The 27,560-nt window shown below is 39.8% G+C and overlaps 1 protein-coding gene across 2 annotated transcripts; it reads left to right on the forward strand.

Moving 5' to 3' along the window:
• The first annotated feature begins 2,222 nt into the window (after positions 1–2,222).
• Positions 2,223–27,560, forward strand: hbs1l (HBS1-like translational GTPase). 2 transcript variants are annotated; one of them, XM_085381367.1, is made up of 18 exons: positions 2,242–2,531; positions 3,169–3,237; positions 3,465–3,596; positions 3,791–4,042; positions 15,482–15,590; positions 15,811–16,016; positions 16,856–17,021; positions 17,778–17,895; positions 20,046–20,192; positions 21,177–21,251; positions 21,360–21,477; positions 23,023–23,091; positions 23,208–23,312; positions 23,797–23,887; positions 24,120–24,228; positions 24,377–24,477; positions 26,283–26,427; positions 26,515–27,560. In XM_085381367.1, exons 1-18 carry the CDS (start codon positions 2,489–2,491, stop codon positions 26,524–26,526), a joined length of 2,067 nt encoding a protein of 688 aa, XP_085237493.1. In that variant the 5' UTR covers positions 2,242–2,488; the 3' UTR covers positions 26,527–27,560. The 2 variants fall into 2 exon arrangements, with proteins under 2 accessions (XP_085237494.1, XP_085237493.1); XM_085381368.1 differs by lacking the exons at positions 15,482–15,590; positions 15,811–16,016; positions 16,856–17,021; ... (9 more) ...; positions 26,283–26,427; positions 26,515–27,560 and adding an exon at positions 4,496–7,179 and having other exon boundaries at positions 2,223–2,531.

The raw sequence follows: 27,560 nt of genomic DNA on the forward strand, positions 1-27,560 counted from the left end.
AAGATAGCAGGAAAATATGATGTCACTGAGTGTTTGTTTGAGGTGTAGTGTGGGCTCAGATGGGTTGGCCCCTAACCATAGGCGATAACCTTTGACAAAATAGTCATTCACACCCCAAAATCAAAGGTGGGATTCAAATTTGTATGCGCATAGTAGTTCAAGTGAGCAGGCTCGAGTTCTTTCAGTTCACTTGTTTTTTTTTTCTTCTTTTTCTTGAGAGAGTGCATGGTGCATTATCCCTTTTACATTAAGTTTTGGTTTGTTTGTTTGTTTGTTTGCTTGAAACATTATGGTGTTTCCTTCGTATGACTTAAAACTAGAAAATCTGAACACCTGAGCTGGGTCAAAAAACCCTGTAAAAAAAGAACGGCATGACTTCATCGGTGTGGAGGAAGGTCAGATTCAGCTGTCAGCCACGCAGGCCTGCACGGGATTCGCTGAGAATTCTGACAAGTGGAGTTTGGGAACACCGTGGGGAACAAGAGGAAATCTCTGCAGTAAGTCATCGAAACTACAGAGACAATCATCAGCCTTCTCCTCATGTATACACTGTAAACACAGAGCTGCGGGGGGGAAAAGTCCCAGCACCATCCGGTGCACAACCTATTCGGGGGGAAGCTTTGAAAATATCGGCACTGAAGCCAATAAGATGGCAAAATTGTGGAATTAAGATTTTTATATATTGGCCTTTTAAGTGTTGCCTCAGAAATTGAAGATCAAATGATCGAACTCTTTCCTCTCATAAAGATGACATTCGAAAACCCCCCCCTGTAGCCTTAATGATGAGTTTTGACACCTCAATGAATCATTAAAGATGTGGCTGGACAACAATTAGAATTGGTCCTGTTTTTTTTTGTTTTGTTTTGTTTTCAAACGTAGCCCTAGTAAGCTGTAAAAGCAGAGATCACGTTCACTAGCTCGTGATGCACACCCAGGTATAATACTCTGAAAACAGGTTACAATTATGTTTAGAAAGAGAAAAAAGGGTTACCCCCTCGTAAACATCCAAGCGGGAAACAGTTAAAATGAAAAAGACTAAAAAACTGCAAATCAGAACATTATTTATCATTTTGTCAGGCCTTTTTCACAGTTAAAGGTCCACAGATCTTTAAGGCCGTGTAGAAAGAAAGAAAGTGTACTTTATTGATCCCCATGGGGAAATTCCTTTCTGCATTTAACCCATTCACTCAGTGAAGCGGTGGGCAGCTATTGGGCGCCCAGGGAGCAGTGTGTAGGGACGGTGCCTTGCTCAGGGGTACTTCAGGATAGCTGTTCAGGGGAATCAAACCCCCGACCTTCCGATCATGGGGCCACCACTCTACCTACTGAGCTATCCCTGGGGGTGTAACTACAAATAAAAACATTTGCTTTTGCTGTTACAGGAAAACTTAGCCAGGTCAGTTATTACTGATATGAGTCACATAGACACTCCCCCACTTCTTTGTTTTGGTCTGATTTTCTTCACCTATTTGCTTCTATCTTTCTATGACAGTGTCCTACCAAAATGGAAAACTTCACTCTGCTTCAGTGCAGCAAATATTTACAAGTATTGTTCCTGTTAAACATAAAAAATATATAATTCAAGCACAGCCTGAGAAACCACAGGTCAGCGAGCATCACCACATGTGAGGCCCAGCTCTGCAAATTTTTTTTCTTCTTTCTTTTTTTCAGCCATTGCTATAGGTGCCTGATGCCTGGTGGCAAAAAGACTATAGGGCTTAAAGGAAATGCTGCATCCCCCACCCTCTTCACACCATGGACACTTAACACCTGAGAAAATCTAACACTTTACAGACTGTATTTCATACCACCTCACACCTCTCTTATTTTCCTGTGATACTCTTATCTCCGTCAGACAGAGTCCTCTCCCAGCCATTCACTTTGTTTTAAAGAGTAATTTTATTATAACTTTTCCATTTTATGGGTTGTTTTCTCTTTCTTTGCGACATAATTTATTTTCTTTCTCTATTGTGGTTTGTGTTATTTCTTATTATTTACTGTTAAACTCGAAGTGTCGTGCAATGTTTCTTTTTTTTTATATATGGGGTGCAACTTATATTACTATTTTAGGCTTGCAGAACTTTACTCTGACGGATGCACAGAGTTGTAGCTGTAAATAAATCCAGTGTAATATAGGTCTGACAGCGTAAACGTTTTGAAACCCGTTGAGATCTTATGCCAACTACAAACGGAAGTTACGTCAGCGAAGAAAAAAAACTTTTTATTATTATTTATTTTACTTTAATTATGCAGAAGCTCGGCGTCGATGAAATGACGTAATTACAACAAATACGTTTGTTTGTTTTTATTTTTGTGTGTGTTGTGGTTACATTTATGTATTTGCGTGACTGTCGAATCTATTGTGACCTGCCTGCTAAGGTAGGCTAGCTTCACACAGCAGCAACTGCAGGAGCTTCGCTGGGCAGTGGACACATGTCCGTGAACCGAATAACATAACAGTGGCGCCGAGAGAGGAGGCATAATCAACATGTCTCGTCATAGAAATGTTCGAGGTTACAACTACGATGAAGGTAGATGGCAAAAACGGTTCTCATTTAAATGCCGCGGCAAGGCGTCTAAGAGCTAAACCAGTTAGCTGTTTACAGCTAAGCTAAAGTTTACAGTTACTCAGTAGCTGTAGCGGCTAATGCTAGCTCGTTTAACTGGCAAGATCCCACTGTTGTCGTGTCACTTGGCACCTAGCGTATGGTAAATTGTCCCATAACGACAGTAATTACTAATACCCACGCAAACCCAACATTTTGGATTAATGTTATAGTAAAAAAAATTTGATGTGAGGTGTGTGTAACTGCTAAATTTACTAATGTTTACTCAGGTTATTGCTAGCTACTTGCCTAGCTTGCTAACTATCCAGTGTTTTGTTTGTGCCAATAACACCAGATTCCTTACTTGCTCTTCTTTACATTCAAATCTCCCAATGTTGTAAATTTGCGGAATATATCTGTAAATAAAGCTTAGAGTTAAGCGATTAGAGGAAAATCTCCAGGTTTCTAGTGTGCAGTGGCATTCATAAAGTTGCTGACAAAGCAAAGTCACAGCTGGCATAAAGGGACTTTACTGCAATTGTGTATACGACTGTTTTTGTGAGGCACAACAAAATGAGCAAAGGTATCCATCTAAGTGTTGTTTTTTTCTTCTTTTTTTCAGACTTTGAAGATGATGACATGTATGGACAGTCTGTGGAGGATGACTACTGTTGCATTTCACCAGCAACAGGTTGGTTACCATTGATGCATAGTGAAGATGGAGCAGACTAATTTGAATCTGTCTGAAGTTAAGCATACACTGCATTTTCAAATAAATAACTTTTTTTCATTACACTCATTGATAACAATAGTTGCTTGCCTTTCCAGTTTAAGTTTGAAAATATGCAACATTAAGTAGACATCATATATGATAACGTATAATCTACTATTAAAATTAAATGGTTTTGGCTTATCTAGCAAATCAGTTCATCTACTCGCGTCAAGAAAGACATGAACCAAGGGAAGAGCCTTTAGAGGAGGAAGAATTTGAAGATGAGGCTGTCCCTGTGTCCCCTACTGTCAACCAGAATCTCAACCCTCTTGATCAAGGTAGTATTTTTGAGCACACAACTGCGTCTCAGAATATAAACATTTCTCAACTTGTTTTTTGTGTTTTTACAATTAAAGGTTCCATGCACCAGTTCATTTTGTCCTTTAAACTTTTGATGTCTTTTTTAAAATTTGTGCTTTTTGTATGGATCACAAATCTATTGTGTGTGTCCAACATTTGCTGTACTCTTTAGCCAAGCTGTATTCCTGTCTGGACCACATGCGGACTGTGCTGGGAGATGCAGTGCCGGACTCAGTCCTGACCCAGGCAGCCATAAAATGTGGATTTGACCCACAGAGGGCACTGGACGCAGTACTGTCTGAAGACACTAAAACTGCTCCAGTTACCAGAAGTACAGCTGAAGAGACTGGTACAGTAGAGCGAGCTAACCAGGACAAAGCGCCGCAACCACAAAGAACCAAACAAGAGGCTGTGGCTGACAAAGGTACACCTTGAGTGGGTCAAAATAAAATTGTTTTACTGATTAAAAACTGTTACCCCTGAGTGATTCAGTGTAGTAACACACCGGGAGGACGTTAATTTGTGGCATTTAAAGGGTTGTATAACAGATTTGGGTTTTCTGTGGAGTTTCATAGCTATGAAAAAATTTTTCTGTATAGGTGGGTGTTCCAAGATAAGTATTTCCCATTTCCTCCTCAAACGCAGTCAACATAGGTCACTGCTGCTATGTGTCATTATTGGGTGTATGGAAGCCTAACAGCCAGTAGTGTTCTTTGTTGATTTCACACAAATTTGTATAGTGATACAAATGTTTAACAAAGTGCCTTCTTTCTGTCTTTTTTTTCTCTTTTTTTACTATATGATTGATTTGACTTCTGCTCTGTGGTCCCCCTCACCCCTCCTCTTCGACAACTGCACTTGGCTTTTGTAAGGTAAGGAGCCTGCTTGTCTTCTTCTCACACAGACATGACGTCCAAGGCACATGAAGCCAACACACATGGGCACAAACATGCACATCCACATGTACCCGAACTAAAAGCACCCAGCTTATGTGACCTCTTATCTCAACCAAATGCCGGCAGCTGTGAAAAGCAGGATTTTAGCCTTAAAAACATTAGCCCAGGTGTTAGCAGTGGTGGTAGTCTGGCACAGCTCATCTCTGAGCACGAGCAAAAGAATAAGGGGTCAGTAGTAGCTGACACAAGGCAGGGCTTGGACGTTTCCTCATTCAACAAAGGACTAAACGCAACAACAACAGCATCCATTATGTCTAGTCAGAGTAGTATTTCACTGGGAGCTTTGGCATCTTTAAAGACGTTATCAGCATCACCGGCCTCTCCTCCCTCCATCCTTTCAGTTTCACTCAGTAGTCTATCGCTAAACAACCCCAAGACAGCAGCTGCAGGCTCTTCTATGGCTGCTCCTCCTGGATTTGGGAGTCTCAGCTCTGTTGTGCAGAAAAATCAGCAGTCTGTTGGGGTTGGAGGCAAAGCCATGCTGGGTGGTTCAAAGGGTAGCCCAACATTGGCCGATTTAATCCAGGAGCACTCAAATCGAAGCCCAGCTTTCAGTAACTCTCTCCTTACTCCTCAAAGCAGCATACCATCTGCAATGTTTCAGGGAATGGCTGCACCAGCACAAACACTATCCCTGTGCGAACTTGCTTCCCAGCACCAAAACAGAAAGAGTTCCCCTCAATCACAAAGCACTGAAAGACTAGCGAATGCTCTCTCCTCATCAAAAATAACTAGCATCACTCCCCCATGTCTGGCTGGCACTGTCTCATTGTCCCAGCTTGCCTCGCAGCATTACAGCAACAGTTTCTCAACTTCCCCCAAGCCTTTCAGCTCTGAATCTCCAGAAAATGCACTGAAGCAACCACCTGGTCTCTCTGAGCAGCTCTCTTTGTCACATATGGCATCTGAACACAAAAGCAAAACCTCAACCACCTCAAATGGGTCACAGTGCTCCCTCACGTCGCTCTTTTCACCAGCAAAACCAGAGAAGACTGGCATGTCAGAAGAGAGTGCTAAAGAGGGTGGTGCCAAGTGTGAACTCGACCACAGACCATACCACCAAATCTTCAGACAACCTAAACCAGGTCACACTATTGATCTGACTTCACTGATGGCCCAGTCACATGGAGAAGGTCTCCATCAGCTTGAAAGTGACCTCCCATCACCCATGTCTCCAGCTGCTTTTGCATTGGGGTTGGATGTTTCCGTTTTTGCAAAACCATCAGTGTTTGCGATTACGCTGTCTGTTCAGACTAGCAGAAGACAAAAGAGGATGAAAAATGTACTGAAGGGAAAAATAAAAGGTCAGAGGAGAGGAAGTTATTACAAGGCCTTCCTCTCTCAGTCGCAGGAGAAATCCAAACAGCAGCTTCCCACACTTTTGCCGATTGTACCTTTCCGCTTCGACACCCCTTCGCCTGATGACATCGTCCGTGCTAATCAGCGGAAAGCTTTCACCAGGTAGCCACAAGGAAAGCGCTTAATTCAGTTGCATCTACCTTGGTGCTAACTTGACTTGCTTTGAATGAGAACCCCACTTCTATCTGGGCCCTTTTGCTCTTATCACTGAACTAAACCCAGAGATGCAGCACTCAGGGTTGCACTCATTTAAGGGGAGTAAAAGAACTTTTGGGTCCAACAAAATGACATGCTGACTCTGATCACTGGTTAAAAAAATAATAGAAAGAAGATTATTCAAGCATTTATGTATTTTTTTTTTTTTAAGTGAACACATACAGAACAAAGAGAAATGAATTCACTCTGGCAGCTTAACAATAATCTTAGCTAACCCAAACAAACCTTCAAAGAACAATTTAAGTATTTTAGGAACTTTTAGAAAGATCTTTGTTTCTTATTGCTGTAGTTAGCTTTCTCTCCTTCATTTTAAATGTAGTCTTATTTTTGTATGCTTCGAAGGCCAATGGCTTTTTAATTTTTTTATGATCACAGCAAAGAGAAAGTTCATGTATACTCTAGATGTGACTTTTTTCTGAGCTGCATGAACCCTCAAAAGACAAAAGAGGTTGACTTTGTTTGCAGGTGTGCTGCAGCTATTGGAATATGGATCAGTTAACCATTGTACTGGTTTACTGCTGCCTGTGTTTGAGATCATGGGTTTGACTTTTTGGTTTAGAGGACACCTGGAGATTTTCCCATGAGGGAAGAGGAACACATACGCATATGCGTACAGACACACAAAGACAAGCAAAATCTTTTAACTGTTAAATATTGAAAAACAGGTTTTTTTTTTGCATGAAAGCACTATATACTTTTACTGAATTAGTCAAAGTGAATGCGTTCATACTGTAGTAAAAGATTTTAATTTCGTTTTGTATACATGGGTTTAATTTACACTGGGTGTGTCTTCGCACACTGCCAAAGGTTAATTTGTCTGTTTCGAAATAAAGATGATTGACTTTATGTGCTCTGAGTGAACCTCTGTCTAGTCTTCTTCAGTTTTTGCGAATGTGCGTGTGTCAAACACGTTTTTTGGCTTGTTGTAAGGAACTAATCCTACCTAATGAATTTTAAAGTGCTCTATTTTAATGTATAATTGTATAGTAAACTGCCAGTATAGGACAATAAACAGTTGGTCATAGTGGTATCTTTACCAGTTAACAGAGCATTTGCCTGTTTTTAAAGAGACATTTTTATAAAGAAAACATTGTTTATCTGCAGTAAAGCTTCCATTTTTAAACGGTTATGCTAAAGTGTCTTGAGGCATTTCTGGTTTTGACACTCTTGTTTTTTACTCATTCATTGTTGTTTTAAGTGGGAATTCATGTTGGTAGAAGAGGAGTAAACGTCATGCAGGTGCAGAGAGTAAACTGGACCCCCGGGGTGTCTTCCAGAAAGGAGAGCCTGAGGGAGATGATAAATGATAAAGGACAGTTAGTGTTAACAATAGCAAGATAAACATTAGAGGTTAAACAGGTTTTTCAGTGTACAAAGCTTGCAGTCCTTGGAAAATGGTGTTTGGAAATAATTAGATGCCCTGGACGTGTTGTGGTCTGTTTTGTGTGAAAATGTGCAGGTCCAGAGTGTTTTTATAATGTTTTTTTTTTCAGGGAATCAAGAGATGAACAAATTGTTATTAGCAAGTGGTTTTGTCCAGCAGCTATTTGTCCTTTTTTCTCAAGGGGAGCCGCTGTGTGGGTTTGTGCAGGAAGCTGCACTCTTGGAGAAAATGTCAAGCCAAGCACATGTCGACTCTGCACAGCAGCCGATAGACTGCTGTGCCTCTTATACACCACCTACGTAGGAAAATCTGATCAAGCCTCTCAACTTTCACAGCTTTCACAAAGGCTGTGACAGATCAAATCCTCTTTGTGTCTTTACAGGCTCTGCATTTCTTGCAAGGCATACATGTTGCACAAACTATGGTTTTGAAGTGGTGCCAACTCTGGAAAATACTATTGTTCTAACAAGTGGTCAAAAATAAGCAGATGCACTTGGACTTACATGCGTCAGTATTATGTCTTTTTTGTGGTGTGTGTTCTGTTAAAGGGCAAAATGGAAAATTTTGCATTCAGAACATTTGACCTCGGTGCTGTGGTTGAATGCAAGACAAATCCTAAATGTCTTTTTAAAAAAAACCAAAAAAAAAACCATGCAGCTGGCATGCACAGTAGTTCCTCAAATTTGTTAACAGCTACACTTTCCCAGGAGTTAACATGCTAGTCCTACTACTTCCTAATACCAATCGTGCAAATATATATACTGTACTAAGTAAACATGTTACACATTTAAACGACCACATATTACTTATAAATAAAGAAATCTTTGTTAGGAATATTTGACTTACAAATCAAGGAATCTCTCTGTTCAGTATTTACTATGCAATCATTGTCACAAAATGTGATTTTGAATATGAAATTGTTTGGGTGAGTGGTTCTCATACTTTGCCTGAAAGCTGTTTAGCGGTTTCCAGTAGCTGAAAATCTTTGGAGGCACTCACTAGCTCTTTTTCTGTCCCAAATATCAGCTACTAATATGAGCTGAGACAGTAACTATAACTCTATTTTAAAGTTTTGTCAGGGTCCAGGCTGTGGTAAGATTTTATAATTAGATTTTATTTGTGTCAGGTGGAGGCCTGTGTGTATGCAGGCACGTACAACGAACAACCTAATTGCTTGTGGTCCTGTGTGTGTGTGTTTTTTTTTTTTTTTTTTTTTTTTTTTTTCCCCCCCCCTCGCCAAGCAGTGGAGTTGCTGTCCAGGTAACAGAGTACTCTTCGATGCATAGGCCCATATCACCAAGCCTTAGGCTACATCATTTTCTGATGTGCACATCCCAGAATTGTAACAGTAGACTTGACACAGACCTCAATAACTGTGATAGATCTGTGTGGTAATAATGTATGTTGCAAACCTAGTAAGTGGATTAGTAAGATTATAGCTCTGTAAAACACGATATAATAGGCTGTAATTATATCTCACTTCCTTATTTTGCTAATTTATAATTCTGCCAGTGTAAACAGTGTAAACATATAGTTTTTTTAAATTATACATGCGTAGACTCTGGTGCGTCTTTAGTCTTTCTATCTTCCTGCATTTCAGTAAATGTATCTTGATCACGATTTGATTTTTTTCAAGTCTGGCATTGACAGCTCAGTTTGACTCATGATGGCAGAGCAATGCAGACATACTAACTAGGGCTGTGCCATGTGGTATTGTTTTGTAATACAAGTATAATAGTAATTTATTTTTAAATTTAATGCCAGGCGTTTATGTTTCTTATTGCATCCAACCAGGGGACAAACTCGGGTATTTCTTAGAGCCACATGTGAGCTTTCGATTGAATATTTGAAAAGGAGCTGCTTCAACAACCCTCTAACAAAGAAGAGGGTTGTTGAGAAAGAAAGAAAACTGAAAGAAAACTATTCCAGCTAAAGGTGGAAGCAACAAATAAATGTGTTTCACCACTTGAGGCAGAAACAACCTGTCAAGTACAAGAAAGTTCTACAAAGGAAGAGATGCTAGCAGGGATGATTGTCCCAAATGTCAGCAAATGACTCCACCAAAAACTGCCTGAACACTTGCTAATTATGCTCCATACGACAGTAAGAGCAAACGGTGGATGGAAATTACTGATGTGGTTACACAGTGGAAAAGCAGGGCTTTAGGCAACTGGTTTAAAAGCGCAAACTGGGATACAACATCCCATGTAGAAAATATGGTTGAATTTGTTTGTGTAACAGTGCTGTGCAGCTCTTGCAGTGTGAGTTATTGTTAAAGTGTTAAGTGGTTATTTTCTACTTAAATGGTCCAGGGAAAAACCTGATAGGCTAGTTTTCTGCTTACAGTTGACTTATGCTGTGCCACTACAATTCTGTAATATCGTGATATAATTTTGAGACTATAACGTCCGCCCCTAATACTAACATGTCAGTATAAATCCAACAGCACTGCCCGCTATGGCCAGGCTTCAGTGCAATACATGGGATTGGACAGACTGTAGTATGCCTGGGCGACCTGCCTGGACATATCATTTGCCCAGACATATATTGGTAACATTCCCAAGCAACGCACCCAAGAAATCCATGCTATGTGTTGGGGGAAAAACTGGATAAAATGCCTTTCAGTGAAACAAACAGCAGTAGGGAAGTTTTTAGTCCCATCTAACTGCAGTTACCGTCAAACTACATGACCAAGTGCTTCTTTTCAAATTTTGATCTCATTTAGTTATTGCAGTTATTGTTTGCAGATGGGGAGTGTCATATAATAAATCCTTAACCCACTAATCGCCTTGCTTTAGCAGAATGCTACTTTTTATGCCAAAGTCTGCTTAGCTGCATGCTTGTTTTCCATTCAGACATGCTCTAAATTTGCAAAAATTGGGATAAAATGTGGAAAATTTATGTCTAGAAGAAGGTGTGTATTAATAATATAGCTGTTAGGCTCTTTCTATGGCAGAAAAGATTACAGTCGCCCCTGCTGTTGTTGTTGTTGGGGTTTTTTTTCATGTTGGCAAACAGTTCAGCCTTAAGTTGTGTGCAAACCCTTGCATATTATTCAGAGCATACACTTCTGTTTAACTGCTCATTAATACAAATATCTAATCAGCCAAACACATGTCATCAACTCAATGCATTTAGGTATGTAAACATGGTTAAGACAATGTGCTGAATTTCAAACTGAGCATGAGCAACTTGAAATAATCTCAGACTGGTTTCTTGAACATCAGTTTTATTTTAGCTCTAGTGGCCTCCGCAGTCAACAGATCTCACTCCAGTAGAGCACCTTTGGGATGTGGTGGATCGGGACATTCTCATCAAGGATGTTAGGATGTGGATTCAACAAATCTGCTGCAACTGTGTCACGCAAGCACCTCAATATGGACCAACATCTCTGAGGAATGTTTCCAGCACCATGTTGAATCTATGCCATTGAGAATTAAGTCAGTTCTGAAGAAAAAAGTGGGTCCAAACCAGGGTTAGCAAGGTGTACCTTGTAATAAAGTGTTGTTAAAACCATATTTAAGCAGCTTGTTATAAATGGTAAATTCAGATTTCTAGGCTCTCCCAATCACTATCAACTTTTGCTAAACTAAGACTTCTGTAGTTTTATTCTTAAAGCATTACATGTAGTGTATGACCCTTTGACCTTTTTTTGGTGGTGGGAGGGTTGTTAAGTTGTGGTTTTGGGATAACTTAACAAATGTGCATGAAAAAAGAGTCACAGTTTCTTAAAGTAGTTAAGATTTGAAATGTTTCTCCAACTAATTTTATATGAAACACTGTAGCAGAAAAATAAGTCATCCAGTGGCAATTACTCTATAATGTAAAAGTGCAGAAAAAGGTCCTGTATGCATGAGCAACATACAGATGACAGAGATCTTAATGTGTGAATATAATTATGACTCAAAATGTAGGTTTGAACAGGAATAAGGTAAAAGCTCATGTACAGTAACCCTTGAGAATGTGAGTACTTGAGTCCAGCCACAGTACAGTGTGTCATTTCAAAACCTCACTATCGTTACTATCATTACCCTGCTTGATGCATGGTGCTGTTAAAGTTGGCATAGAGACTTGTTTATTTTTCCATGCGGGTCTTTTGGCGTTCTTTCTGCAGAAGGGGCAGATGTGCAGTCATGTCTGTCATTAAAGTTCACTTCTAGATTCTTCAAACAAGAAAGCACTGAACAATAATGTCACTTAAAATAGATTGACATAGTTATTTATTTCTCTTTTTTTTTAGACAACAGTGTAAACCACAGTGTACATTAAAGTTGTAGGTTGTCGTGCTGTAGGTCAGAGACAGTCTCTTTATAGACCTGTTTTGAACTATAAAAACACATTAGGTGAGAATTTCAAGTAGCTTCTGTGACTAAAGGTTAACTGCTGAGTAGGTGGAAGTCACAGAAGCAGATACATATATATATTTTATGAAATCTTCAATTGTGGTACTGACACTGTGGGTCTGTATGACTCATCGTGAAAGGGGTCAGATCCTACTCATAGCTTTTGCCTCCACCAGCAGTCTCTTTTTCATTCATGTTTCCATCTATTTTTCAAACATGAATGAAGTTTGACTCCCAGATTGTCTCATTGAGAATAGATCCACAAGTTTAGGGTAGAAGATGGACTAAATTTAAACCGAAGAACCCCATGGATTTTTATTCCAGCCTTTATGGTTGAAATCGTGTAATTAACAATAGATTTAAACTGGTTTACATATATTCTTAATTACTAATTTCCCTTTTTTCGTTTTTTGTAACAATACAAATTAGAGATGAAACTGGCGCACATTCAGAAATGTTAGGTGACTCACTTCAAATATTCCCCTATTCCTCCCCACTCCCACCCCTGTCTCTCTTTAGATATTTTGATATAAAGTCGACACACCTTATATGTCTCGTAGGCTGTAGCGGCCTCAAGTGGTTGGTGTAGTCTTTGCCCCACCCCTCACCTTTTCTTTTGTCCGCACTGCGTTTCTGTGTTTGGACAGACAAGGGAGGGTTGATTTGCATATCCTGGGTGCACTCCCTTTATTCTGTCATGAATAAGATGACTCACTTACTCATTCAGTCACACTAAGGGTCCCCTATAATAGAGAAATCCTGGATAGAAGGATACCATGTGTTTACTTACCAGTCCAAACAAGGTAAAAGATCCTGCTCTGCGCCTCGGAGCTATATTGCGCCGAATCATTTTTCTCATGTTACCATCCTGTTTGGAAAAGTGTTGCAGTGTTTTGACAAAGCAACATGCACAGTTAATAAGGGGGTTGACATTTGCTTAAGAACTTGAAGGAGTACAGCAGAATGTTTGGTTTTTCTTTTTTCTTTTTGAAAAAACATTAAAAAAAAAAAAAAAAAGCAAAGAACCTGTCACATACTTTAGAGCATGATGTATTTTTTTAATCACAGTGTGTATTGGTAGATTCATTAGAGTTTCCCAGTTGTCGTATCATTCTTACTTGCTCTAACGAGGCAGTGTTAGCCTTATTTCCAAAAACAGTTGTGACTCTTATGTGAAACATGAATAAGAATGAAATCAGTTGACCATAATTTGAACTACTGTCAAATTATATTAATCGATTGATTGAATGAAAAATGATCCTGGTCCAGAATCTGTATATACCATTTACAGCTGTGCAGCTAATCCAAATGCACAAACCTACCCCGTCTCTCTACCATCATGGTTGCTGGCCTGTTTTTTTTATATACAGACAGACTGTCAGTGGCTGTCTGTCAAGGACCCTGTCTCGGGGCCTGAAGCTCAGTATTGGTATTTGTAGATTTTACATTGTCCTCAGTACTTGGTATTCTGCATATAGACAGCAATAACATTGGGTAGGTGTACAATTTATAAAGCACTCCTGCACTACAATGCCACGCCCTTTATTGCTTAAAGATCAGAGCTATGAGGTTTACGGCCTTGCATATAGAGATTCCACTATATTTTTGATTTTATACACCAAAGAAAATGATATATAGTTTTATTTTGCACTGCTATCTCAACTATTTTGCTAACATTCATATTTTAAAAGGCAATAACATTTCCCAATTTGACCCTTAATGTTTTATCTTTGTACTAATTTCAATTAATATGTAGGTTTTTGGGTGATTTGCAATTGACTGGATTTTAGAGAGGGCTCCAACTCCTTTAGATACAGAATTGTAAGTGATTTTCAAGTTTTCAAGTGGCCTGATGTCCTGTTGACACAGGTGGTAGAAACCTCTGTGTCACTGAACAAGGACCAGAAAAGCCCCCAGCTGCACGAAGAACCAAAATTCCCCAGAGAGTACTTTTTCCATCTCATGTTGCTGCTTACTGCAGGACAGGTGAAACTGAAACAGTAGATTTCATATGACGGTGGTGTTTTTAAAATTGCTGTAATTTAATCGCAGCGGTGGTACTTTTTTGAACCTTTTTTCTTTTGTCGATTAGATTTACCTGTCATTTCTTAAGTGTAGTTTTTCAGTTTTTATCTCAGTTGTTGCAAGCTCTGCTTTGGTTGTCCCCTTTTTCCACATTTAAGTAGATATGGATAAGTGTGTGGGAATCAACAGTATGCAAATGCCATTAACTTAAAAAGCCTCACTAGAGTGTGGTGAGCTGACTTGTGTTGCAATGTTTCTGAGTGAAAGGGACTTTTTCTCTAATGCAGAGCAAGTCATTCAGAGAGTGTTTGGTTAGAGAAAGTCCATTAATATTCTGTTGAATCGCACCTCTTTCCTCTCATTTTCCCTCAGGGTATTTTTTATGATGAACAAAAGGTATAAACATGCAAGGATTGACAGAGTTGTAGTGTTTTCATAAAATTCATGCTAAACAAAAGCTAGAAGATGAAGGTATATCCACTGTTTTATCACTCCAACACATTATAGAAATGCTGAAGGAATGCAGTGGGGGGTTGTGTGGGAGTTTATCCTATTTTGATACAAGGAAAGGAACATAAAATAAAGACTAATAGAAGTGGCAGTTTATTAGATCTTAGGCCCTTTTCACCTTGTAGCAGTTCAGGCTTTCTGTTGTGCATATATGGACATATTTTTTTTAATCAGTCGTGTGTGCGTGTGTGATAATGGATGCATTCACTTTCAGTGCTGCACTTGCTGAGGTGACACCTTTTCAAAAGATTCATTCTGCGAAATGCTGTGTCACACTGATCTATTTACGTGGAGACGGGAGGCAACGGCCACTTCTGAAATTAACCCTTTCTGAACCAGGATGTCACTGCCGCGCACAGACGCACAGTGTGTGCAGTAGGCTTGGCTGTGCAGCCCAGTCTAAATGAATCAGAAACGGGTTGATATGACTGGGACCGGTGGCCATTTGGGACTGGGATGACAAAGCAGTGACCTCAACAAGTCTCACTGCTGCATAATATGAACTAGCAATCAGATAGATATGAGGCTCAAAGTGCAACTTATTGCAATCTGCACTCTTACTGCTCTCAAGAATATGCCAACGTGCAACCATAACTAGTAAAATAGTCATTACCTGAATCTGTTGGACATCACTGATGTGTGCATGGTTGTTTTAGAGTGTTGTAAAACATTATCTTCAAGCAACTTAAAGGAGTCCAGATGCTTTTCTTTGCAATCTCCTTTGACTACGATGACCTGGATGACTGAGAACCTTCACAGACAAAACATTATCTACTTAATAACACAATAAATATTGACATTATTTCTCTGGACTGGTTAGACACATTGTGAATCTGAGGTTTGAAGCTGCTCCACTCACTTACTCTGATAATTGTTGAAAGATTGAATCTTAATGTCTTTTAGTTTAGCTAATATTTCTATATTAACCTTGATCTTAGTGCATGCCCAGAAAAGTCTAGATGTAAGCGACCACAGTGGAAAAAAAACAAACGGAAAAACTTTTTCTCCTTGGAGAAAGTGTGAGTCATGGAGGCCTTTGTTTGCCTTTTTGTGTCTCTTATTTTTCTCAGCTAAAAGCAGAGATGCTTCTCACAATAAACTGGACTCTGAAGTTTTACCAAAAGTGGCCCGCATGACCGTCTCTGGAAAGAAGCAGACTATGGGTTTTGATGTTCCAAGGTAACTTAACCCTTCCCCTGTTGTCATGTTCAGATTGTTCTCTTAAAACAGTAAAAAAAAAAGTTATTTGACTGTGATTTAAGCCTTTAGCAAAATTGTGGTTTAATTTAAAGCAAAAGCTAAAGACTGATCTGTTTGGTTAGAAGGAGATTAGAGCTTGCGAGACATAATTTTCAGTTGTTGCAAAGAAGCGTATTCACACTTCAATTTCTCTTCTCAGTACAGGGGAGAACGGTGTTGTCGTCACAGCTACAGAAGCTGCCTCCAAACGCCCTGAGACTCCATCTAAAGGGTCCAATGGGGACGAGCCCGTGACCGGTCCCACCCTGAGCCGTTCATCTGGGAAGGCACGGCAGGCCATCAATATCAAAGCTGAGCTGGAGAAGAGACAAGGGGGCAAGCCTCTGTTAAATTTGGTAGTTATAGGTAGGCTGAATATACTAATATTAATGCTCCACCTTTATGAACTATTTTGTGCACCACTCAGTTAAATAGTACTTTAACATTTAACGCTTTGGGGTATTTTGAATGCATGCAAATCCAAGTTATACGTTAAAAGAAGAGAAAGATCAGCAGTCACAGTGCTTCGAAATTTGGGAGTATACCCAAAAGTATGCTGAGTGGGAGTTCCTTTTTTTTGTTTTTTTAAATCGGGCACTTCTTGCAGAGTTGGTTTTTCCCCTCATATTCTAGAACCTGTGTTCAGTGCCTTGATATTTCGATTTACAGTTGGGCAGTTAATCATATTGAAGATCTCTTCTTGCTGCCCTTGTTTGGTTGGCTGTGCCTATGTCACCGTTGAATGTAGTAAATGAGTCGAGCTTCAGACCAGCTCAGTTGCTCAATCATTATTTCTCATTCTCAGTTACAGCAGAAAAAGTGACTTGGTAGTTTCAGAAGTGCAGATGATTCTAGTTTCCCACAGCCTATGAAACCTTTCGTTTTACCACGATACCCCCCTCCTCCCCCCCCCCAGAACCTTCGATCCTTCTTCCCATTTCTTTCTACCCCCCTTGCCACTTGTGCAATTCTACTTATTTCCTTCTCCAATCTGTGGCTTCCCTTTGCTGTTTTATCATTTTCAGTCCTCCCACCTGTCTTATCATTCTTTGCACATTCTTCCTCTTTTCCTTATCTGTCTATCCCTCCCTCCATTCCTCGTCAGAGTCCTTTAACACTCCCCGCCCTTAGAGCCTATTTTCTTTTTGAATGACTTTCTCCCTCAACTCGGCGCTATGATTACAGTGCTAGTCCTCTCTCTACAGGTCACGTGGATGCGGGTAAGAGCACACTGATGGGCCACCTGCTATATCTGCTCGGCAATGTCAACAAACGCACCATGCATAAGTACGAGCAGGAGTCGAAAAAGGCAGGAAAAGCCTCCTTCGCCTATGCTTGGGTTCTGGATGAAACGGGCGAGGAGAGAGACAGGTATATATTGACTATGAAAGTGCGCACAAAGTGAAAGATGCGTGCACAGTTATTACATAATAATCAGCAAATTTATATTTGCAGAGAAATTGTGCATTTATTGTTTTTAAGGACATATTTTTATTACATAACATTATATTTATTACTCCAAAAAATGTTTGCCTATATATGCATTCCAAGTTGAGGGTAAAATCAGATTTATTAGCTCACAGGTAACTACTGTTATGCTAAAAGATGTGAGATTCAACTTGGAATCTTTTTTTGCTCAAGCTTCTTTAGATTAGAAAAGCCTTGTTGAGTTATCGATGCAGTCGGTCAGTTTTGCTCTGGATGGATGAAAAGGGTTAATTTGTTACAAGAAAGCTGTTTTTCCTACGTGACATGGAATTTTTATTTCGTACAAAAGGCATTTATCATGGAAAAAAAAAATAGTGTTAAAAAATCTGTCCCTGCTTGCACTCTGTTGTTATTATCAGAGTGAAACGGAAGCGAAATACGGCAGAAACAGAAAGTGACATGGGTGGGAATCCATATTCAACTTATCACTAAGTTCTGAAGCAGATGCGTAATACTTACGAGCCTCGCCCACCAGACGTGCAGTTACACAGGAAATGACCAGGACTTTAAATCTGGATTCCCTTATAAGGCCTTCCAGACACTTTAGCACGCTATTAACATCTAGAATTTTCTCATATTCAAGTGTATCAAATGGTTAAAAAATGAATTGTTGGCTTTTCCCCCCTTTTTGTGCTTCAGAGGTGTTACAATGGATGTGGGCATGACAAAGTTTGAGACAAACTCTAAAGTGGTGACACTGATGGATGCACCAGGACACAAAGACTTCATCCCCAACATGATCACAGGAGCTGCACAGGTATAACATGAAAAGCTCTTCACACAGCCTGATCAGTGCATGTAAATCAAGGCTGTGAGTGAGATGTTGCTAGATGTTGGTGGGCTGCGCATTTACAGTTTACGAATGATCGAAATGGACGTGCCTGATGAAATTTAAGTGCTGCAAAAATACAAAATCAGACCTCATAAGAAGAGGTTACAGATGAATATGAATGAGTGTAAGTAACGAAGTTAGAAAGCTACATCTATGTACAGGTTAGTAATCAGAAACTGAAAAGTGGCTTGAATGCATCTATAATTTATGAGATGAATAATAAATATAATGTAATAATAATGAAGGGGATACAGTTTGAAAAATACCTATTTCAGTAACCTATGTGCTCAGTAACCTATTTCTGAAAAATAGATTGCTGTTTATCGAATCTTCTGCTGTACTCTACTCAATCCATTGGTTAGCTGCAAATATGACTCAACCATTTAAACAATTCTAACCGATCCTAAAACATTTTTCTGACTTTGAAAACTTCTCGATTAAAATGGCCGCTTTCCCTCCTTCCGCACCCTGACATCTTGAAATAACTTCGGTGGTTTTGGGTGTTGGTATCACAAGGTGTTTTTGCAGGCATGGGTGTGCTTGTCTGTGTCTGCTTTGGGGAGCTCGTGTAATTTCTCTTTTACCATATGACTGTCCTCACATTTACCTCTTCATGTAGTGACTAAGGAGTTTCTGCTGTAAGCAAATCAAGGTGACAGTGTGTCATGTACTTAGGAGGATATTTTCAATGTATTTTCTCCAGTAGAACATGAATTTCTAAGTCAAAATGAATAGAAAGCCACCTGCTTATACTTGTATATAGTATAAAAGTATAAAATATTTTGTCATGAAACACTTGGGGCATTCATTATGACCAATGTCAGTAATAGGGTTTCCCCCGTCAGTCAGCTGATTTAATTATTTTTATTTAATGTGCTTTAGCTATAAATTTGGCTTTCAGGGCATGCTCTCTTTGCAATTTCTTTCTTGTCTCTTCAACTTTTGACTGTTTTTCTTTTTGCATAAGATACTGTGCCATTTTTACTTAGTTTACTAAAGTTTAGAGGAGAGCATCCAGTTGCTGTGACGCATGTATTCAGTGCAGTATCTTAACGCTGGCCTACACTCGACATGAATTGTCCAAACTGTAATGTAGAACATGGCTTCATTTAATGTTAAAACAAAGAAATGGTGACACAGGAGGAGGCACGGCTAGAAGATGAGCCAGCAGGCAAAAATCTAAATTTTCACACAGTGTAAGTAACTCAGCACTCACCTATCCCAGTGGTGACATTAAAAGGTTTACACAACATGCATTCATGCAGTTCTCTAAAGTGATTTTCTCAGGAAGTGCATATAAACATCAAGGGTTAAGTCTGTGCACTTTTGCTACTGAATCTTTGATACATCCCTTGATATACATGCTCAAAACTGATTACAGGAAAAAAAATGTGGTGAACAAAAACAAGATTTTGGCTTTAGATTGTGATGCGTGGAGTGGGTGGAAAGCTGATGTAATTGCAGTTTTTCACAGGTTAAATGTGTTTTCCAACACTGAGAAATTTCCTGGGCCTATGTTTTGATGCTGTAAAAACTCAAAAAATGCTGAAAGAAAAAATAACAACAGAAAGTAAAAAACTGAAAATTTCATTCTTTCACTAACTTGGAAAATATTCATTGCGTGACGATAAAATTTTACATGCGATAATCAAATATTCTAAAAATAATTGTACTAAACCCCCCATCAGTGCTCTGTTCTGTATTGGCTCCCTGCTTCTCACTTTCCATGTGTGTTTTTTGTGTATGTGGAAGGGCAGGGAGGGATCAGAGAAGAGCCATGACTCCAAATATAAATTACTACAAGCAACAACAAAAAGAGCCCCTAAGACTTGAGGGTAGTTTATGCACAATATATAAGCAGGACCTGTTCTGAAAGCATCAGTGCTGCTCATGTTAAAATCTGATAGCATTGCAAATGCTTTCTAAATGTGGAAACATTAGCAGTGGTTTATAAAGTTACAAACAGAATATGTTTTGGAAAATTTACAGTGTGTGGTTTTTATTTTTAAGTCTGCCTCTGCAGAAACGTATGCATGCCAATCTCAACACCCCTTCGCCTTACTCTCTCTCTCCAGGCTGATGTGGCGGTGCTCGTGGTGGATGCCAGCAGAGGAGAGTTTGAGGCGGGCTTCGAGGCTGGTGGTCAGACCAGAGAGCATGCCTTGCTGGTGCGTTCGCTGGGTGTCACTCAGCTGGCTGTAGCTGTCAACAAGATGGACCAGGTCAGACCTTCTGCACTAAAACGAAGCACTGTGGAGGCATTTTTAAAACCAACTGTTTTTTACAGCTGAACAATATGAGTGGCAGTCTGTTTGTTTTAAACAAATAAGCACACAGTCCTGCAGGTATGTTTAAAAATTAACGTTGAAAAGAATCTTCAGCTTGTCCACCGTTGGGTGAATCCAGCAAATCCTGCTAAGGTATCTTTTTTCTTTGTTGCAAAAGGTGTGCCCAGAATCTCCCTTTTCTGTTCAAGAACAACATTGTGGAGAAGTTCAGATTATAGGAAACGATAAGGGAAAGAGCAGGCCTGTTGTGTATAGATGGACAAATCAAAGAGTCGATTGGTCAGAATAACTGCAGAAGCACGGTCATCATTGCTGTAGTTACCAGGAAACTCGAAGTTAGTGTCATGACTATAATTATTCTGCAGTTTTGAAGATCATTGTGAAAGTTGACACTGCACATTTCAGTGCAACTAAAAAATCTAATCTATCAAGAAAAGGCCTGGTAACAGGCCTCGTAGATTGAAATATGGTGGTGTGATGTTCAGTAAGCATTACATGCAAATATATTTAAAGAAATGTAATATCTGGCATCTGAAGGAATTTTAGAAAAGTGGGTTGATATTTTAGCCTGTCACTGTTGTACTAGTACTGCCCAGCTTCAGCTTCAGGTGGTATATCTACCCTGTGAGACTGCGGGTGTACTTGGTTGACACCATATGCAGGACTGCATAGACAGCACTGCAGTCTAAAAGAAGTTAAATTTTTATATATATACACACCTTCTGAATGTTGAAGACCTTAACAGGAGAGAATAAGGCCTTAAGAAACTGTGTGTATGTGTGTGAGATTGTGTTTTTGTTTTTGTTTCCTATAATCACTGGCATGTTGGTGACACATTTCCATATCAAAGCAGTGCTGAAGGGGAAACTCTGTTTCTTTGTGTTTTTCCTTTTTCCTGTATGTTCGTTTACACATCAGGTAAACTGGCAACAGGAGCGCTTCCAAGAAATCATCTCGAAACTTGGCCATTTTCTCAAGCAGGCAGGATTCAAGGTGAGCCGGCACGAAGTCTGAGGACATAGCTCTGCATCTGTATAATATTTTGGCTGTGAGTAAATATTTGCTCTCTCTCTTTGATTCCGTGTTTATCTGCTTTTCCAGGAGTCTGATGTTTTCTACATCCCCACCAGCGGCCTGTCAGGAGAAAACCTTGCCACCAGGAGCTCAGTGTCACAGCTCACCTCTTGGTACTCTGGGCCGAGCCTGCTGGAGCAGATTGGTAATACACTGTGGCACGTCTCGAGCTGCCGAAAGCGCTTATTGCCTTTTGACTCAAGCTACATTTTCACTCTCTACTTTTCTAAATGTGTGATCTGACGTGATGAGTCACGAGTTTTGTTTCCTAAGAAGGTTGACTGCACTACCTATGCCCAGCTATAGTTATAGAGCAGGATTAAATATTTCAAAAGCTTTATATAAATTGGAACATAAGTCAGTAGACTAAACTCTTGATGTAGCTGTCTTTATGTAAATCTAAATATATTGCCGTTTCTCTTAAATCTGTTAAATTCTGGAGTGCCTGTGTGTTTGCAGCACTTATATTTTTGTCAAAAGAAGTTCACCCCTTTGCAGTTCTGCTCTCACTGTTCTTGAAGGTATGCAGAAAGAAGAATTAGTCATATGTAGATCATCAAGTTTGACAGCTTGAAATTCATCTTGCTGTTAACTAATGCAAGGAAAACCCTATAATCACATTAAGAGCTGCAGGTATTTACTGTAAGTTGTTTATTTCCATATGCCTCAGTCACACAGGTCTATAGAGTGGTCCTGTGAGCCACAGGGAACAATCTGTTTTACCCAACCAGTTGGCCAATAGTTGCTAGAAGTTGCTAGGTGCCTTACTAAAACCCCCTTCTAATTGCTTTGAATGCTTTGATTGCTAAGAGATTGCCACGCTTGCCCATAATTTGCATGGAAGACGCAGACTCAAGTACTCCCACCTACACCGACTGTGGAGACTGTTTGTCTTTGAATTAAAAGCTGTGCCTTCCTGCTGCACTAACTTTTACTTTGACTGTGAATCTTTTCTGTTCCTGGTTTTCATCACTTTTTTAACTTATATATCACTTGGTGTTTGGTTTGCGAATGGTTGCAGGCAAGTTGACATCTTCCATGCAAACTATAGGCAAGAGTGGCAATCTGCCAGCAGCCGGAGATAAAAGGTTTATAGTGTAGTGGTGGTTCATTAAACTTACAAGTGAAAGATCTCTGGTTCAGTCCCGGGAAGGTCAGCTGGTGTGAGCTGAAAGTTTCTTTTTTCTTTAAACAATAAAATTGACTAAATATTTGATTACATTTATTATATTTAATTATTGAATGACTAAAACTTCCTTTCTTTGGGTTGGCATGAGTGTTAAAACACCAGATGGAAAACCTAAGATGCTTCGCAGCATCGAGTTAGATTTAATGATTTTAGCACTGAATGTGGATAATCTAACCAGCTTTACACGATGCAGCTGCAGCAGTGTGTTTTTGTGCAACCTTTTTTCTTGAAATGAAAGCTACAGAATCCATGCATTCTGACTGTAAGCTTGCTGCAATAGACGTGACTTACTTGAAAATGATTCACGCAACACCGCCTGACATGTGAAGTTTAGCTTCCATAGAACTGACATCTATTTCAAAACATTCAACATCCAGTCTCAGTCTGCTTACAGAGAACATGATTCACCGCCAATGGTCACTGGACAGCTCATGTTATTTACCAGCATTTTACCGCTACTTATTGTTTACTTCCTCTTTGTTGTTTTTTTCCCCTCTGAAGATGCTTTCAAGGCCCCTCAGAGGTCTGTAGACAAACCTTTCAGATTGTGCGTCTCCGATGTCTTTAAAGGTAACGTTAAATATGGAAATGGGCCCTTGATGTCTATTTTCTTAATGTCTGTTTTCATTTCTCCAATTTGTGTTTGATTGCTGAGATTTTGCTGACGTTGGATTTTCTCTTCCCAGACCAGGGTTCAGGCTTCTGTGTTACAGGAAAGATCGAGGCTGGTTATATTCAAACTGGAGACAAAATACTGGCAATGCCTCCAAATGAAACCTGCACTGTCAAAGGTATGCACTCATGTGCTTTTTTTCCTCCCCTCCCGGTCTTTGTTAAATGAAATGTCATCAGGGTGGGCTGAAAAATAAAAACCTTATATGGCTCGGTTTTTAGTATCTGTACTAAAAACTATCAAATGAGACCTCAATTATTTTTTATCTCAAAGTCTGTTAGTCATGGTTTGACATTAATACAACAAAGCATCACTCAACACCCACTGCACAGGTGGAAAGTTTATTTTTGGCAGCCATATAGTGAATTTCTGTAAACCTGAAGGGAAACAGATTGATAGCATCTCACAAAAACAATAGTTTGATATTAATAAGAAGTAGAAAAACACGCATACATTATGCAAAATCACAAAGAAAACAAATGTAAGCCTGATGTCTGCTTACATGTGGACCTTTTTTGTGTGCATCTGCTGGTGTGGATGAGTGGTAAACACTGCCACCTTAAGGCAAGTTGGGGAACAACACTGTGCTCTTTGCACTGCAGGAATTACTCTACACGATGAGGCTCTGGACTGGGCTGCAGCAGGAGACCACGTCAGCCTGACACTCACTGGCATGGACATCATTAAGATCAAGTAAAGAATTAATTGCTAAGGATGTGTTAATATAAAACTGAATGAGTATTTTTAAATATTTCTTAACAACGGAAATTTATAATTTATATTTTGCAGTACATATAAGTATTGAGGTCTGGTTTACAGTGTTTTGATTAAATACAGACTTCGTTTATTTTGCTTGTAGGGTGTTTTTTTAAATTTTTTATTGTACTTTATTTTTCAAACATATTTTCTGGCTGCTTCCTTCCAGTATGGGCTGTGTGTTCTGTGATCCCAAAGAACCTATTCGAGTTTGCACTCGATTCAGAGCTCGAGTCCTCATTTTCAATATCGAGATCCCCATCACACAAGGCTTTCCAGTAAGTGCCAACAAAGCTCTGCTTTTACACACCTAAACAATTCTGCCAAGATTTTAGTGATGACAATTGCATAATTATGTTATGTGAAACGACTCTTTGCACAGTTGTATGTGCTTTAACTTTAGAAATGTGTGCACGCTTGGTGTAGGTACTGTTGCACTACCAGACAGTCAGCGAACCGGCCACCATAAGGAAGTTAATTAGTGTTCTACACAAGAGCAGCGGCGAGGTCCTGAAGAAGAAACCAAAGTGAGTTTGGAAAAGGATTTATCATCATTTTCTATCCAATTATGCACGCCAGCATTTTTGTTTCTGTTTATTGTGTTGTTAGGAGTGTTTTTTATTATTTGCTTTGTTTATGGTAGCGCTGAAGCTTTTCTCTGAACTTGGAAACAATGAATAGCCTTCAAAATAAAATGTTCAAGGTACTGCCTTCCAGCGCCTTAATGTCAATGTGTGGGAAGTGTGGTTAGTTAAGTAGGACATTTCTTTTTCCTAAACAAAACTTTACACGAACAGTAGTTTGGATATTTACTGTAGATGCACATACACTGCTCAAAAAAAAAAAGATCATCACAACATAACACGAAGCATCATTTTTAGCTGCTTTGGCGTAAATGAAAGTGAGAAGTGTTCAACTGGAGCGGAAACGACAAAACTGCCCCCAGAAAGGAGGTTTTGCAGGTGGTGGCCATAGATCATTGCTCTTGCCTGACCCCTCATGACTGATTTTTTTTTTTCTTTTTTTCTTTTAGTTGTGCCTCATGCTAGCTCGCCCAGGTTGGCACAGTCTCAATAGTGTGGAGGAGATGCTAGGCAACGGGCAGTTTTACAAAGAAGGCTGGACAGGCCGTTGAAAGGCCTTAACCCAGCAGAAAGTCTGGTATGAGGGGGAACAGGAGGAGGAGCGCTGCCAGAGTCCTAAAAAAACTCATGTGCAGTTTTTTTTATCACAGACTCCATGAAGGTGGCATGGAGGGCATCCTGTAGTGGGACCTATGCTCATAGCTCTGTTGCCTCTCCAGTGCACCTGTTGTCATTTTCATTTATGCCAGAGCAGATGGAATTGATGCAAAATGGTTTATGCTTCCTAACATCTGGACGTTGAGTTTTCAGTGCGAGAAACATTTCACCAATCATCCAAGTGACTTCTTTTGTCTCAGCTGACAGCAGGATTCCCCAACTTTATTAAGTCGACTTGTACCACAAGCCATCACATATAAATCAGTATTTAAGGTTTGATTCTCATCATCCACTGGAGCACAAACTGGGTGTTATCAGGATGCTACTACACAGAGCGAACACAATCCCCAGAGACACTGTGCAAAGCGAAGCAGACGAACATCATATCAAAAAGCCCAGAGTAAATGTGGTTATCCCAGCTGGACATTTGACAAAACTGGGAAAGGCTTTCAAAGCCCACCACAAGGATCAGGCTCCCAGCTGCAAACTGAGGAATATAGTGTACGCTGTTAACTGCCAGGAGGATTGCTGTGTGTATATATATATATATCAGGGAAAACAAGTCCTAAGCAGACCTACAGGCCAGTGGACATTGTTTCAATGATGAGCATGTACACATCCTGGACAGGGGCGAACGCTGGTTTGAGCGGGGAGTCAAAGAGGCCATTTACGTGAAAAGGAGCCATCTCTGAATCGAGGAGGCGGCCTAAGGGTACATATTTCACCATCTTACAATGCTGTGATCGCAGCCATTCCCCAACTCTCTGTGATTAATACCGGTGGCTATTGGTCAGTGGTCATGACAATTTGCATATTAATGATCATGAAACTGACCTCATGGCCCATTGTTAGTCATTATTAGTCAGTAGTTCTACTTTCAGTCATTATGCAAATATGCTGTTTATGATGTTGGGAAACCTGAAGTCAGCCGAGACTGAAGAAGTCAGTCAGATGAGTGACAAAACATTTCTCCACTGAAAATGCCACCACAAGATGGCATCATATTAACCCCTTTTTCGCCATAAAGTCAACTTCTTGTTAGAATATTCAAATTCATGTCATGCTGCTTCTTGCGTGTCTCTTCTGTTGAGGTGTTTGAGTAAGGGCATGAATGCCATCGTGGAGATCCAGACCCAGAGGCCCGTGTCATTAGAGCTGTACAAAGACTATAAGGAGCTGGGCCGCTTCATGCTGCGATATGTTGGCTCCACCATCGCCGCGGGGGTTGTCACTGAGGTAATGAGTTGGATCCTGTGGCAAAATAGTCCCACTTCCCCCGTTTAATAAAGTACTCTTACGCCATTTCATTTTTCTTTCCTGCAGATCAAAGAATGAAGACCATTTCCGCCGACACAGAGCCAGCTAGCCTGACCTTGCTCTGGAGACTGCATGCAGCCAGAGACAAAATGCAATTCAGAGAGATCAAAGAAACGCCGCTCATGGAGTCAGAGCGTCTTATTCATCCATCCATTTATCCAATCAGTGTAGCAGCTACTCCACCTGTCTGCCCTGAACATCACTAACTGCACAGATACCAAGTGTGTGGCAAGATGTCACAAAATAAACTCCCAATGCATCCGCCAGCTCTCACATCTCAACTCTGTGTTGCTGAGCGTCCTCCTCAGTCATACAGGCGCACTACCCAGCTCCTGCTCACTCCACCTTTATCTGTCAGTAAAGCCTGTTGCTCTTAAATTGATTCCACTTGATTAAACCAATGTTTTCTTTAGACTCTGAAAGACCGATCCTACCCTGCAGAGCATCTCACAGTGATGGGTTTAACTATGTTCTTTTTGAAGGAGCTGTAATAAATCAGATAACACTGACTTTTATTTAAGGAGTGAAAGAACAAGTCCATGTTTTTCCCCTCTCTGCTTCTATGCATGAGGGGTCAGCACTGGGTTTACACTGCCCCGTTTTCCTTGATGAGGCTTTTCTAATCAAAACTAAAATTAACTATTGTAACTAATGTTACGTTATGTGGGACTCTAAAGGGCAAAATAGTATCTTTTTTTTTTAAAACTAGAACTATTTTTATTTTATTTTAATTTCAATAACCGAAGGGATGAAGTTTAATGCATTCAAATGTTTACTCTAACCAGGGTGGAGTAGTTTAAGAACAAAAAAGTGAAAATTATCATTTCTACTTGGAGAAGGCATTTCTCATTTATGGTGAAACAATAATAGAGTTATTACTGATTTTCTTCTGCAAATCAGCAGAAAGATGTTGTTTGAAGACCTGGTTTGATTTCCCTCTTTTTTTCTTTTTCTTTTTTTAAACAAAGGCTCATCTGAGTGCAATTTGGGGTTCAAAGAGTTGTATCATTTCTGTGCAAAAAAAGAAAGAAGAAAAAATGAACATGACATCA

This window comes from Rhamphochromis longiceps, linkage group LG15 (assembly GCF_057381845.1).
Source record: "Rhamphochromis longiceps isolate RC_006_pf linkage group LG15, R_longiceps_female_GT1.1, whole genome shotgun sequence".
Lineage (NCBI taxonomy): Eukaryota > Metazoa > Chordata > Actinopteri > Cichliformes > Cichlidae > Rhamphochromis > Rhamphochromis longiceps.

Excerpts from the sequence above, each read along its gene's own strand:
- hbs1l (XM_085381367.1), top strand. The coding sequence starts at position 2,489 with ATGTCTCGTCATAGAAATGTTCGAGGTTACAACTACGATGAAG. Across the intron at positions 16,017-16,855 it reads GTTAAATTTGGTAGTTATAG|GTCACGTGGATGCGGGTAAG; the intron begins GTAGGCTGAATA and ends CTCTCTCTACAG. Across the intron at positions 23,888-24,119 it reads ATGGACATCATTAAGATCAA|TATGGGCTGTGTGTTCTGTG; the intron begins GTAAAGAATTAA and ends GCTTCCTTCCAG.